The sequence below is a fragment of the Eptesicus fuscus genome, chromosome 13 (genome assembly GCF_027574615.1).
Source record: "Eptesicus fuscus isolate TK198812 chromosome 13, DD_ASM_mEF_20220401, whole genome shotgun sequence".
Classification (NCBI taxonomy): Eukaryota; Metazoa; Chordata; class Mammalia; order Chiroptera; family Vespertilionidae; genus Eptesicus; species Eptesicus fuscus.
The window spans coordinates 2,966,327-2,981,713 of record NC_072485.1 but is presented as its reverse complement, the minus strand read 5'-3'; the positions used below and the strand labels follow the sequence as shown (position 1 = coordinate 2,981,713).

General features: G+C 55.6%; 1 protein-coding gene across 2 annotated transcripts in view; it reads right to left on the bottom strand.

The window, feature by feature from the left end:
* Positions 1-15,387, bottom strand: part of PCSK7 (proprotein convertase subtilisin/kexin type 7) — a 33,464-nt gene that overhangs the window by 17,422 nt on the left and 655 nt on the right. For both annotated transcript variants that reach the window (XM_008150125.3, XM_054725869.1), the window contains exons 2-12: positions 14,196-14,330; positions 13,251-13,730; positions 10,516-10,650; positions 9,770-9,935; positions 8,527-8,617; positions 7,626-7,680; positions 7,050-7,188; positions 4,461-4,561; positions 1,838-2,005; positions 1,327-1,434; positions 349-451 (exon numbers count right to left, since the gene is read on the bottom strand). In XM_008150125.3, the coding sequence (XP_008148347.2) occupies positions 349-451; positions 1,327-1,434; positions 1,838-2,005; positions 4,461-4,561; positions 7,050-7,188; positions 7,626-7,680; positions 8,527-8,617; positions 9,770-9,935; positions 10,516-10,650; positions 13,251-13,718 (1,534 nt within the window). In that variant the 5' untranslated portion in view covers positions 13,719-13,730; positions 14,196-14,330. The remainder of the gene's footprint in view (positions 1-348; positions 452-1,326; positions 1,435-1,837; positions 2,006-4,460; positions 4,562-7,049; positions 7,189-7,625; positions 7,681-8,526; positions 8,618-9,769; positions 9,936-10,515; positions 10,651-13,250; positions 13,731-14,195; positions 14,331-15,387) is intronic.

Here is a 15,387-nt window from a genome sequence, read left to right as displayed (position 1 = left end):
TTCACTTCATCCAAAGGCCACTGGGATGACGAGAACTGTCTGGCAAGTTCTCAGCTTGGAATGCAAAGGAACATCTTTCAACTCGTGCCTCATCTGCAGGCCCAACCCCGCTCCCCACAGCCTTTCTCATCAGCGGCTCAGCAGCTCCTTCCTCTCCCAGCGACTGGGAGGAAGGCCTTGCTGGGCCACGGGCAGCCACTCAGAAGCAGCAACATGCCCTAAAATGGCCATGGACACGCCACAGGTTTGGCTGAAGCTCAGCTCCTAAAGGAAGGGGTAGAGCCCAGGGAGGGCGAGTTCCCCCGTCACCCCGCCCCAAGATAAACCCCCTTTCTGTGGACTACTTACCATTCCACAGCACCTCCAGGGAGTCGGGGGACAGTGGGATAGCCTTGTTCTCTTTTAACACAGGGCTGACGTAGGAAGCTAAGTAAGGGACAGATGTCCAGATCTGTGAAAGGAAAAGGGGAGATGGTGGATGAACAAACAAGACTGGACTCCTTTTCTCTCTCATCCACTGATCTTCAGGGCCCGGCTCTCTCTTTTTCCTGTCCTCATCACCTTCTTCCATTCCTAAGGCTCCTGCAACACCAGGGAGTGCTCCCTATGGCACCGAATCCAAAACCAGAGGAGAGGGGTGTCCAGGTGGAAGATGAGAACCAGAGCACTGTGTCCCAAGGGGTACCAGGTCCCAGCACTCCCTACAAATGCTCTGGAAACTTCAATGGACATGCTGAGCCTGTTTCCTCATTTGTAAAATGGGTGTCAGCTGGGATGAGGGTATGTAAATGAATGGACATTTATTTAGCACTTACAAAGTGCCAGACAATGGTATCCAGGGTGGCAAACATCCGGCCTGCGGGCCGTATAAGGCCCATGATATCATTTGGTTGGGCCCTGCCAAGGCATTAGGGGTGAGGTAATTAAACATTTGATCAAATATAGTAGGCTAATTTTTTTAAATATATATACTTTTTATTTCAGAGAGGAAGGGAGAGAGAGAGATAGAAACATTAATGATGAGAATCATTGATCAGCTGTCTCCTGCACGCCTCCCACCGGGTATCAAGCCCACAACCCGGGCATGTGCTCTTGACTGGAATGGAACCTGGGACCCTTCAGTCCACAGGCCAACGCTCTATCCACTGAGCCAAAGCGGCTAGGGCAGCAGGCTAATTTTAAGTTGATAATTTTGTATGGCCCATGAATGATGTTATAAATACCCACATGGCCCTTGGCAGAAAAAAGGTTCCCCACGCCTGGTTAGGCAGTCAGCCCTCCCTTGGTCATTCCATGTGGCCCCCTGCCCGGCCGACACCTGTTCACCTTGGCTGCGTTAACGAGTCTCCAAGCCTTGAGCAGGCCGAATCCGTGCTGGTGGCTATGGCTGAAGCCTGCCTCATTGGTGATCCAGTCTGCACGGCGATCCTCGTACTGAGGACAGAGGTCCCGATTAGTCTCCTGGATTTCCAAAGTGATCTCAACAACCCATCTCCGGGCTCCCTGTTCACCCAGCTGCGGCTCCAATCCAGACTCTCCCACTAAAGCCACTGGTTATGGGTTCCCCAAGGAAAGCTGCCCCATGGTGTCACCACCCCAAAGGCCTGCTTCCAGAGAGGGAGCCAGGAGTCAGGCTCCAGCGAGGAAGCCCGGTAAAATGGCAGCATCAGAAATAGGTACAATGAGTTGAGGTCTCTGGTGACGGACTCCCCACCCGTTCTATACCCATGCGACTCCGAAAGGCATTTGGCACCTAACACCTGGAACCTGGAAGTCCTCGAGCCAGAACTCGGGGGTCGGCTGGGCCAGTTCACGTGTTTGCCTGGTGGCATCTCACCTGGGTGGCTGTGAAGACAATGATGTGCTGGACATCACGCCAGGTAAGGCAGGGCCGCACCTGCAGCATGAGGGCTATCATGCCGGCTGCCAGGGGGGCTGCGGCTGAGGTGCCTGTGTGGCCCTCGGTGCAGCCTGTGCCCTTCTGAAGGTCCCAGTCAGTGGTCACCTGGGCAGTGGGACAGGAGGGCACTGGGTTAGACTGCGCTCACGGCACTGTGGAGGGCAGGGTACAGACTGGCCCATCCTTTGGGAGAGCTGAGTCTTTGACCAGCGGGAGGCTGCTAGCAGGTCAAGATGAAGGAGATCCTCAGCTCTGGGCCTCACAAGGAATCTCAGGAGAGCCGAGAAGGGCAAATGCAATTGAAGAGGTACTTAGGGGGGCTGGTTGTAAGGGAAGGAGGGGGAGGCATGTGAGGCCTATGTGCTGGGGACAGTGTGCTGACGCCAGCTGCTCCAATGATCCAACCCCAAATTCCCCAGCCCAGCCCCCACTCCCAAGCCTCCAGACCCCACAGCCATGCCAGACAGAGGAAGTGGGCAGGAGCTCCCGGGCCCGGCTGGAGCTGGGACAACAGTGACGGCACCATTCAAGGAAATCCAACTTGGCGGCTTGGCGATAAGGAGCTGCAGTGACATCAGTGCAAACAAAGCGCGTGTGTTCCCAGGGAGAGAAGTCGTCCCTGCCCACCCACAGGCTTGGGATGGGCCCGTGTCTACACTGCCTGCCTGGCTGGTGGAAACTGACAGGACAAGCTGCCTCACTGCTCTGGGCCTGGTGCCTCAGGACGGCTTTTAGGAGTCCCCCTTCTCTCCCTCTGGTGCGAGCGGGAGGTGGGAGAGGGCGTGGGGAGGGGAGAGTTGCCTGTGGGGGGAGAGATGGCATCTGTCTGGCCTCAAGCTCTTTCTCTGCTATAATGGACCCTGGAACCACACCGGGGTGAACCGAGGAGACCCTGAGAATCTCCGAGATGCGGCACAATGGGTTTAGCACAAGACCAGAGAATTTTCTTCTTCCAACCTTCTCTTCTGGGCCAGAGACCGGGGTCCTAGCTTCTGCCAAGAGCTGCCCTTTCTCCGCTGTACTCACTGCTTCCCTCCCAGCCATTAGAGCAGCTGCCAGGAGGTGTAATTTTCACCCAGACACCGCGCACTCCCAGAAGGAAAGGGAGAAACTCCCAAGTTGTCCTCAATGAGTGGGAGGCCTGCTCTGTGCCAGGGAGCAGACGGATTGTTTCCTGTTAAGGAAACAGCCTCACAGTCTAGTGTGTGGCTGAGGTCTGGGAACTTGCCGTGGTGGCAGGGCCCCAGGCAGCCAGAGGGAAGTCCAGGGAAGTGCCCCGGGCAGCCGTGTGGTGGTGGCGTGTGCCTCCACACCCTGCCCTCAAGGAAGACAGCTTCGCCAAGCTGCTCACTGACCAGAAACTGGCAACGGGAGCCTTCCAAGGCAAAGACATCCCAAAGATGGAAACTCACTCTCTCTTCACTTCTGGACAAGTTACAGTTCTGATGGAAGGTGGAGGCGGGGTAAGATGTGGAGCTGAGTTAGGAAGACCCAAGTCACACCCCTTAGAACAGAAGAGACTGACGATGATGCCTGGGAGCTCTACTGGCTCCTGGGGGGGTTAGGGGGGACGAAGGGGGAGCGGGATGAGCGGTTCTGGAGAGTTCTGCCAGGGCACCAAGAGCACAGTATGTTCCTGCTCTTGTTCCGAGCCCAGTCTGGCCTGGTGGGGGGATGCCGTGCACCCAGACCCCCGCCTGCTGAGCAAAGCCTTTCTTCTCTCTTCTCTTCTCCCCAGGGCACGAAGGGGGGGGGGGGGTCAACTGACCCAGAGCCTTGGAACACTGTGTTAACCAGAATCATTTACTGGCAAAACAAAACTTCAGTTTTGGAAAGGGAATCTGGCGCAGCAGGAGACCTCCCACCGGGCCAGGGAAATCTGATACCCTGGCTGCAGCCCAGCTCGGCCAGGCAGGCCCTTCCCCTTTATTCCCTCTATTCCCTCCTGGGCAGCAAGGCCCAGGGAGCTCTGGAGGACGGCCAGAGACCTGGCGTGAAGGCCTGGGATGAAGCTGGGCCGGCCAGGCACAGGCGCTGGGCCTGAGCCCTGTGAAGGCTCCCAGAGCTCAAGGCTCCACTCCCTCGCTCGCTCCACGCTCGCGTTTGCCGTGGTCCCAGGGAAGAGCTCTCTCGGGCCGACAGACGGTCCGACCCCTTACCCTGCCCGTCCCAGAGTCACCGCCACTGCTGGCTCCTGAGGGCAAAGGTGCCCAGGAGCGAGTCCACACCCGAGCGCACAGCGTTTACACAAGGGCTGGAAAACAACGGGACGATGTTTGAAGCCCACAAAAAGTAGCCAAGCCCAAATTCTACCAAAGAAAGGCACTTCAGAGAAGTTCTGTCATCAATGTGACACTTAGCAGTCCTCTAACAGGACATAAAATTAACCTGTAAGTTAAAATTTTAGAGATAAAAACCATTTCCCAGATTATTCCAAGCCTCAGCTCTGCCCTCCAGCAGTGGCCGCCCAGTCGCAGGGCTGCGAGGGAAGATGCGGCTGAGCACAGGATGGGGCGCAGGGTGATGGGCCAGGGGCCAGGAGTGCAGGCAGGGCACTTACAATGCTCCTGAGCATCTTGTCCCCACCGCTGAAGGTGACCGCCAGCATGGACGCACACTCCTCTGCGTAGAACGGCATCCGTCCGTCCTCATCTACAGCACCTGGGGGCAGGGCAGGGATGGGAGCGGAGACGAAAGCTGGTAACAGCAGAGTTACCTTTGAGTTACCAGCTGGAGGTGGTCCTGAGTTTGAAAAATGATTCAGTGGCCCAAGGGCCTCGAGTGCCACACTCTTCACTTGAACAGGCCCCGTCAAGTGGCAGAGGGTGTTCTGTGCCCTCAATACCGTTCTCCCAGTGGGCTCGCCCCAGGGCACCACCGGGCCATCCCACCTCCGCACCCTCATGCACTCACACACTCATTCCCCTTAGCCTTCAGTGTCGGCGGTGAGTCACACACACGTGAGGGGTGAGGGCCACGTGGAAAAGGACAGTCTGATCTCGACAAGTCTGAAGTCAGGGCGTAAGCTGGGTAAGAACAGAAGCACCACTGGAAATGCTGTGGTGGGAGCCCAGGATGGGGGCAGGAGGCAGGTGGGCCATGGGAAGACGGCAGAGCAGAAGCCTAACCAGCCGTGCTGGGTGCAGGCGGCAGGTTACCTCCACAGGCTGGGCGCAAAGCCGTGTCAGGCACGGCGACTCCAAAGAAGCCGCGAGAGCAGGTTGAGACCCTCACACTCTGACCCTCAGGGAAGGTCCTGCTCACACTCAGACACACAGAGAAAGGGGGTCCCCAAGATACAGTCTCCTTACCGGTAAGTTGCACACTCACACACACACATACGTGCGCGTGCACCAAGTCCCCTCACCACAGAGTGACACACACACCAGGATACAGTCCCCTCACCACAGAGTGACACACACACCAGGATACAGTCCCTCACCACAGAGTGACACACACACCAGGATACAGTCCCCTCACCACAGAGTGACACACTCACCAGGATACAGTCCCCTCACCACAGAGTGACACACACAACAGGATACAGTCCCCTCACCACAGAGTGACACACTCACCAGGATACAGTCCCTGACCACAGAGTGACACACTCACCAGGATACAGTCCCCTCACCACAGAGTGACACACTCACCAGGATACAGTCCCTCACCACAGAGTGACACACTCACCAGGATACAGTCCCTCACCACAGAGTGACACACACACCGGGATACAGTCCCTCACCACAGAGTGACACACACACCTGGATACAGTCCCTCATCACAGAGTGACACACACCAGGATACAGCCCCTCACCACAGAGTGACACACACACCAGGATACAGTCCCTCACCACAGAGTGACACACACACCTGGATACAGTCCCTCATCACAGAGTGACACACACCAGGATACAGCCCCTCACCACAGAGTGACACACACACCAGGATACAGTCCCTCACCACAGAGTGACACACACCAGGATACAGCCCCTCACCACAGAGTGACACACTCACCAGGATACAGTCCCTCACCACAGAGTGACACACTCACCAGGATACAGTCCCTCACCACACAGTGACACACACACCAGGATACAGCCCCTCACCACAGAGTGACACACACACCAGGATACAGTCCCTCACCACAGAGTGACACACTCACCAGGATACAGTCCCTCACCACAGAGTGACACACTCACCAGGATACAGCCCCTCACCACACAGTGACACACACACCAGGATACAGTCCCCTCACCACAGAGTGACACACTCACCAGGATACAGTCCCCTCACCACAGAGTGACACACACACCAGGATACAGTCCCTCACCACAGAGTGACACACACACCGGGATACAGTCCCCTCACCACAGAGTGACACACACACCAGGATACAGTCCCCTCACCACAGAGTGACACACACACCAGGATACAGTCCCCTCACCACAGAGTGACACACACACCAGGATACAGTCCCTCACCACAGAGTGACACACACACCAGGATACAGTCCCTCATCACAGAGTGACACACACACCAGGATACAGTCCCCTCACCACAGAGTGACACACTCACCAGGATACAGTCCCCTCACCACAGAGTGACACACTCACCAGGATACAGTCCCTCACCACAGAGTGACATACACCAGGATACAGTCCCTCACCACAGAGTGACACACACACCAGGATACAGTCCCCTCACCACAGAGTGACACACACACCTGGATACAGTCCCCTCACCACAGAGTGACACACACACCAGGATACAGTCCCCTCACCACAGAGTGACACACTCACCGGGATACAGTCCCTCACCACAGAGTGACACACACACCAGGATACAGTCCCTCATCACAGAGTGACACACACACCAGGATACAGTCCCCTCACCACAGAGTGACACACACACCAGGATACAGTCCCCTCACCACAGAGTGACACACTCACCAGGATACAGTCCCTCACCACAGAGTGACATACACCAGGATACAGTCCCTCACCACAGAGTGACACACACACCAGGATACAGTCCCTCACCACAGAGTGACACACACACCAGGATACAGTCCCTCACCACAGAGTGACACACACACCAGGATACAGTCCCTCACCACACGCACATGCACACGGAAGCACAGGGGGACTACCTATGGTGACCGTGTAGATGGAGTTGGCGTAGCCGTCATAGTTGCAGTTGTCGTTGTGCTGGCCCCCATTGCCACTCGCCACGACAAAGATGCTCCCGAAGCCCTGGCGGCCAGCGATCACCCCATGTTGCAAGGCGGCCTGAGGAGCAAGAACGCCCGGGAATCAGCTGGGAAACTCAGACTTCCGCCTTCCTTACAAACTGCCCTGTCCTCCCCTTCTAGAAAGGAGCACAGCCCAGCGGCCGGGGCCGGGTGAAGAGGGCTAAGGTGGACACAAGGAGGGGAGGAAGCTGGTAGTTAAGCAGCTGCTGATGGATGCACTCCGCTCATCAGAGCGGGGAGGCCAGAAATAGGGAGCCATCTGGGAGCCTGTTCCATTTCTCTCAGAACCTGTGCCCCCCCTCCACCCTCCTGTCCCCAGTTGGGACTGCTCTTCCGAAAGGAGGCGGCCGGGTCAGATGGCACAGGCCTGGCCCTGAAGACGGGGTGGGGTGAGGGAGCGACCTGCAGTGCCCCTCTACAACTGAACGGAGGGTGTGCCCCGGTTCTCCGCCAGGCTTCCTGCAGGTCAGGTACCTTTCCAAGCTGATGAGGGCCATCCACTGTCTTCCCATCATCATCTGGGCCCCAGCTGTGGAGAAACACCGAGGGAGGGCCGGAGCCAGGCTGTGGCGCCCTCCCAGGTCCCCAGGCTCGGCCGGCCACGCCTGCCTGGGCTCCCGCTCTCCTCTCAAGGCTCCAGGTCATGCCTCCCATGATGAAAGGTCAGAAGGGTCGAAGGTTGAGCCCCCACTCCAAAGTGGAAGAGAGAAGTGTGTGCTGAGGTTCTTTTCCTTTTAGCACTACTTTAACCTGCTCCTAAAATCCCTTCCTCAGGTCCAGGAAGCAGGAGACAGGACATCATGGTGGACAGGGACAGGGGGCACCTCTCCGGATTTGGGATCTATGACTAGGCCTGACGGAGGAGCACCCACAAGGACTCTCCATTCCTTCTCCAAGAGGAAATGACACTGCGGATGTCATGGATTTAATGGAGGTACTGGCTAGGGAGAACAGGTGCCATCAGTGCCATGGGGGCAGCCCAATCTGTTTCTCCTTAATCTCACCCGACCCCAACACAACCACAACCTGAAGCTGCAGATGTGTTTGTGTGCAGGGCAAGGGGACTGGTGCTGGGCACTCAGCTTGGCTGGGGGAGAGGAAAGCCCACTTGCTCCCAGAGGCCGATGAGCCTATTAAAAAGCTGGTGCACTCCTCATGTGGCAACCTGATGACTGGGGTGACATGAAGCTTAAGACTAAGAACCCAGTGGCTGGGGATCTGGAGAAAGGAGGGCAATGGGCTGATAGGCTGAACCCAAGGAGCAGAGCCTGCTGGAACCTGCCGGAGTCAGCTCATTTTGCTGTTCTTCTGTTGGAGACTTAGTCTCAGGTGTCCAAGCCGCTGGCCCTCTCACCTGTGCCTGGGTCTGTCTCACCTGCAACTGTAGATGTCATTGATCTGATAGTGCTTGTTGAACGCCACAGCCTCCATGCTGTCTGTCAGGGGTCCATCTAGTAACCGGATACCTAGGCAGCAAAGGCCACATTAGCGCCTCAAGAATGCTCGTCCCGAGATGGGGACCTGGAGGGTGGGGAGCCATATGTGGAGATTTACTTTTCCCCCTAAGTGCGCTTGTGTTCTTTATACCATGTGTATGTACCTATCCTGAAATACTTTTTAAAATATAATGCTAAATCTTAGACTTTAAGGATCATGGGATCTGGTAGGAAAGGCATAGGGAAGAATGTAGGTAGCCAAGTTTCCCTATTTGCATCCTTAATCATGTAAAACACAGGTATGCTGCTTGACACATAGAAGGCGCTCAATAAAAGGTACTCGTTACCATCAACTACTCCCATGTATGCCTAATTTTACCCTCCAGAATGGGTGGCCACGTCCTGTGACGATGTAGGGACCTAAGGGCTTTCAGAAGGGATTTGGACTCTGAAGGCTTCTGGCTCCCGTGTAGCCTCATTTACAGAGGGCTGCTGCCCTCTGCTGGAGTGTAGGAGGAATACACCCAATTTAGTCAGTCTAAGCATTTGGTGCGTTCTAAGCATTTAAGAGGAATCATGGGGAGGGCTTCCCATTCATTCCCTTCACCATGGGCTTGATGGACAAAGCCTGAGAGGCGAAGGAGCCACAGAACAACCCCCAAGTGGAGGCCAGGGCTTCTCAGACCTCTTGAAAGGATGGAGAGCAGATAGCGACCATCAAAAAAACTGGGAGCTGGGGAGCTGGAGAGCTGGGAGAGGAGCCTCCACAGACGTGTGGGGTCAAGGAGGAAGGGCAGATGAGGTGTTTGGTAAATTGCAAATACAAGTATAGCACACATAAGTAAAGGAAGTATCATTGTAATGAGTTGGGGTACAACCAAGATCAGAAAAAGGGAAGAGGCAACTGAGCAGGTGGGACTGGCCTCCATCCGCATCAAGAGCATTCCCACTTTCAGCTGTTTTATATGGCGGGGCTTGCTGCTAAATGCATGCCTAAAACACCACTGCATTGAAAAAAATACCAGTGAACCGATTCGTCCTATAGACCTTTATTATGAGCTTACCCTTTGTTCTATGCTGTGTGTGTTGTGTCGGACCAAGGCAGCACACAGCCAGGGGCTGGGGTAGGGAAGGAAGACTGCTATCACAGGGGAGACCGACTGAGGCTAAACTGGAAGGTACCTGCTATGCGACTCCCATACGCCACTCCCACTGCGCAGAAGCTGTTGTTAGGCACCGCAGCAATCTCTCCCGCACACCGAGTGCCATGATGGTTGCCATTCTCCACATCCGGGTGGGGCATGGGGTCAGGGTCATTAGAGTTGAGGTCATAGCTGCCTTCAGGGCTCTGAAACATTGTGCGGGGCAACATGTGGTCACTCACTGGTTCTAAGAGGTCAGATCTTAGAGCTCAGGGAGAGAGGGAGTTTGGGCTCCAAGCCAGGGCAGCAAGCCCATCTCTCTCTGAAAACCACATGGGCTACAAGATATGAGGCAGGACCCCAGGGCAAAACTGAGAAGTGCCACCGTTCTTAGGAAACTTCTCTCGCGTCCACTATAGAAATGTGTCCAGAGAACTGCTCCACCACATGGAAACCTGGGATAAAAACAACGTAGGCTACCTAAAGGCCAGGCGTTAGAGGAAGGTGCTCAGAACAGTGTGGAGAGGGCAGCTGCCTAGGGCTCTTTCTCCCCAGGGCAGGGAGCTGCGACAGGGCCCAGTTAGTATCACCTGGGACCCTCTCCCTTACTGAGATAGAGCCACTCCACGTCTTAACTGCCAGTCTGGAATGCTGGCTGGGGAAGAGGATGAACACCATCCACCAGGCCCTTCTGTTTGGCTCTCAGACCTCTAAGAAAGGGGACGAGCTTGAGGCAATATGAAGGTGAGACATGGGGGTGGGAGGGGTCACCCCAGGGCCACTCACATAGTTGGGTGCAATATCCTGGATGGTGTGTTCCACTCCGTCATCCACGACCACCACAGTCACCCCTCGCCCCGTCACGTTGCGTTCCCACACACCTGTCACGTTGATGTCCCTGCCGGGGCTCCGCCGGTTATTCTGCAGGACAGACAGGGTCAGGAACTGTGTCAGGGCCTTGGGAATCCAGGGACAGATAGCACAGCTCACAGCGATGCACAGTAAAGCTAGCGGCCCCGCTCTCCTCTTGGCTGCCATCAAAGAGCCAGACAGAGTTTGTGTACCAATAGGTCCCGGTGGGGGCGGAGTCAAGGAGGGACAAGTGAGAGCTTTGCCACAACCTAGGTCAACAGGAAAGGGTGGCAGCATTCATGAGCGACAAAGATGAAATGGTAGGGTGGGGGGAGGGGCGGGCTAGAAGGGGTCAATGGGGGAAATATGTAATACTTTCAACAATAAAGATTTAAAAAAATAGATGAAATGGTGGTTAGGCTTAAGGTTGGCTAATACAATTATTATGCTCCATAATATATATTATGACTAGAGGCCCAGTGCACGAAATTCGTGCACGGGGGTGCAGGGGGGGTGGTGTCCCTCAGCCCTGTCTTGGCCTGCAAGGGGGTGTGGAGTGGGGGTGGTGTCCCTCAGCCCTGTCTTGGCCTGCAAGGGGGGGTGGAGTGTCGGGGGGTGTCCCTCAGCCCTGTCCCTCCTCCCCTCCTTCTGCACAGCCTCTGGGAAGATGCTTGTCCTGGGGCCTCCTCAGGGCCCTGGCCCACGACGCCCTGCAGCTCGGGTACTTGGGGGCTTGGGCTTTCAGGTCTGGCTTCCTCACCTGGCATGGTGAGCATCAGCTGCCATGGGAGCCTTGCCTTAGGAGTCACCCCCTTGGACCATACTACTTGCGAGTGTGTGTGTGTGGGGATGGCCTCGGTGGCAGTGATTTGATGTCTGTAGCATGCCCGCTGACACCCACCACCGTGGCGCCACACTGGTCCCGTCTGGACTGCTGGCAGGGGGCTTCCAGTCTGTGACTGGGGCTGATGGGCTTCGACTGGGGGCTGCAGGTGGAGGACCCCGGCACCCAGAGGGCTGTCAGCATCAGGAACTGGAAAGATCCATTTTTCTGGTTCCTCCCCTGCCGTGTGGATGCTGAGCTCTGAGCAGGCCCGTTCACTCCCGCTGCATGGCCGGCTGGGGCGGGGGTGTGTGTGTGTGGCGCTGGGGGCCCTTTAACTCCCACCGCATGGCCAGCCAGGGCGGGGGCGCGGCCCCGGAGGCCCGTTTACTCCCGCAGCACGTCCTGCCGGGCCGCAGCACAGCCATGGCGCAGACGATGAGCTCGCGCCACCCGTCCTGCCGGCCCCATTTGGTCCCTGCTCAGCAGCGTGGTGGCCGATCGTGAGTCCCCGCCCTCCGCTCCTCCCACCGGCCCAATTGGCTACCCCGGCCACCCCAAGTCCCGCCCCCCTGTGCCTCCCGGCCCAATCGCAGGCAGAGCGGAGGTACGGTCAATTTGCATATTACTATTTTATTATGTAGGATAACACTAGAGGCCCAGTGCATGAATTTGTGCATGGGTGGGGTCCCTCAGCCTGGCCGGTGATCAGGGCTGATGGGGGGGGGGTGGCCGTCTGCTGTAGGGAGGGACTATGGGAGGTTGGACCCAGCAACAAGCTAACCAATGGCCAATTTTGTAAGGAATCGGGCTCCCTCCTCCCTCCTGTCTGGGTCCAGGGTGCAGGTGAACCAGATTTGGGGTTGATGGGCCCCAGTAGCAAGGTCTGGGTCAGTGCATGTCATAGCTACTGGCTGGTTGTTCCAGTCATTCTGGTTGTTGGGTCCTAACAGTCACTTAGGCTTTTATATATATAGATTATATTATGTTAGTAGTTTACACTATATTTTATTGATTTTTTTTTTTTTTTTTTTTTTTTTTTTTTACAGAGAGGAAGGGAGAGGGACAGAGTTAGAAACATCAATGAGAGAGAATCATTGATCAGCTGCCTCCTGCACACCCCTTACTGGGGATGTGCCCACAACCAAGGTACATGCCCTTGACCAGAAATGAACCCGGGACCCTTCAGTCCGCAGGCCGACGCTCTATCCACTGAGCCAAACCAGTCAGGGCAGTAGTTTACACTATAAAGTATTTATCATGTATTAGGGACTCACATGTTAATTCATTTATCCTTACTACCTCCACAAGAGGTACTTTTAAAATCTCCCCAAAATAAAATAAAATCTCCCATTTATAGAGAAGGAAACTGAGGCACATGCTGGTAAGTGGCCGAGCTGGAACTTGAGCCCAGGCAGCCTGGCCCCAGCACCCAGCCCCTGACCACTGTAGCCCACAGGCTCTCTCGAGATGAGCACAGGGAAGATGGAGCCCAAGGAAGAAACACACCACCGAAGCCCACAGAAATGTCTCTGCAGGCAAGCTGAAAAGTCCAGGCAAGCTGAAAAGCAATACAGTCAAGAGTTCACTAAAGAACTGGAGAGCCTGGTCGGGTAGCTCAGTCGGTTAGAGTGTTGTCCAGATACATCAAGGTGGCGGGTTAGATCCCTGGTCAGGGCACATACAAGAGTCAACCAACGAATGCATAAATAAGCAGAACAACATACTGATATTTCTCTCTCTCAAATCAATAAAATAAATAAAGTAATTAATTAATAGTTTAAAAAGAGAATTGGATATCCAGAATCTACCCATCTGAAGCTGAAAACTGTAGGGCTGGACTTACCAGGTGCCACTGCTGTGGGTATTTGGGGTCATTGAAGTGGACGCTGCGCTTGGCTCGCTTTAGCAGTTTCTGCTCTGAGTGCCAGTGCACAGCTTCATGTCTGGCTAACACGGCCTCTGCCTGCTGCCGGATGGCCTCTACCTGCTGGTCTGACTGGTGCCCAGCTGGGTGGACAAAGAGGTAGTGCCCCTGGAGCTCCCCGATGCGCCCAGCATTCACCAGTCCTGCTGCCCGGGCCAAGGCATCTGCCTTTTGCTCCACAGTCACCTCTTGCTCCTTGCCTTCCAGGTTGTCCAGATGCACAGCCCAACTCAGCCCCCCTGGGCTCTGGGCCTCAGGCCCACCTGTCCTTGCCAGGCCCATGACCCAGGGAACCAGTAAGAAGAGTCCAGCTAATTCCAGCCAGAGGCAGGTGGGCAGGCCCAGGGGGGCATCCACATGTGGCACTTTCTGCCTCCCCTTCTGCATCAGAACAGTAGGCTGCAGACAAAGAGAAAGGACATGGGAGATAAGAGAGCGGAGAACTGCAGGATCTCAGAGGGGGACGGAGCCAGCAGGGTACAACTGGAAACCCCAATCCGCTCCTTTCAATGAGGAAACCTGTGATTCCCTCTTTGTATTCAAATTTATCTCTGACCGACAGGGACAGCGCCAGGTGGAGTGTGGGCCAGTACTAAGCCCAGCGAGCAGCTCCATGGCGCAATGGACCAATGCCCGTCTCACCAGGCAGCCAAGCAGCACGTCAGTGCTAACCGGCACCATGCTGCTCTGTCCAGTGTTGCCGTCAAAAGGGCTCAAAAGTCCCACCACTCCCACAAACCACTGGCAGAATCAGGACTGTTCTTTAGAAGAGACCCTCCTCCCTTACATGGAGAGGGTAAGCATCTTTCCCCAGCTGACTTCTCGTCCTCAGGGCTAACTCCCCGCAGTGGGCCCCATTCCCACCTGGACTCCACACGAGGTTGAGCTCCTGGTCTGGCTAACCACCTCACGCTCATTTTGTGCAACTGGAGAAAACACATCACTTTCACGGTGAGTTCTGCTGACTCTGAGCACAGACTGCAGACCTGTGGATGGACACTGAGAAAAAAAGAAGGCAGAGGCCGTGTTAGCCAGGTATCCTCCCAAACCCAGTGGAGCAGAGGCTCACCATGAACTCCAGGACCTGCAACCAAAGAAACTGCCAGTCATCAAGTATCACTTCCAGGGACCTCAAGGCATAGACTGGGACAGAACGGGGACAGGAAGGCCAAATCAGCACAAAACCAGAAACTCTACTTCTTGTCCTAACATCGTACCACGCTCTCTTCTTTCTTTTCTTCCCAGAGGCCTAGAAGAGGCTTGAACCGTTACCAAAACTCCACAACTGACGGGTGTGGTTCAGTTGGTTGAGTGTGGTCCCATGCACCAAGAGGTCCCTAGTTCGATTCCCGGTCAGGGCAGATGCCCAAGTTGCAGGCTCAATCCCCAAGAGGGGGCTTGCAGGAGGCATAAAAAAAAAAAGAAGGTAGGTAGCAATGCTCCCTAGAAGCCGAGGTGGTAGCTAACTTCCTGATTTCCGTATCTGAAGGGTGCCAGGGGAAGTGAGAGTGGGCAGGAGGCAGGGGGAATGGGGAAAACCTGAGAATGCAAACACAGCTGAACAGGCATCAGGGCAAGGGGGCAACCAGGAGAGAAGAAATGACTGGCGCGCAGCACGCAAGGGCTGCCCTTGGTCACTAGCTCAGCAGGTTGGCTTGGAAGGGAAGGTTCAGGCTTCAAACCCGGGAATGCCATCCATGGTTTGGCAGGAGGGCCAGATTAGAACTAACTGGTGGGCTACGGTGGGCCTGGCACAGGTGAATGGGTGCCCAGCATGGGTGCATCTGTGCGTGGCTGGGCCCCGGTGGAAGCCTCTGCCCTCCGCTGGTGGGGTGCTGAGGCAAAGCTGAGTCCTCACACAGGTGCCAAATGGGTCTGACTCAAAACATTACAGAGAAGTGGGTGCTTTCCCAAAGTCTCTTTGGAAAGGGAGAAGGGAACTTCGGCCATCTATCACTTCCCTCCGAAGTTCTGCATTCCACATCTCCTCTCTGCTCCTTTGAGGCTCCCAGCCATGTTCTTCTCCAAGTGCTCCCTGCCTTCCAGCAGCCCCACA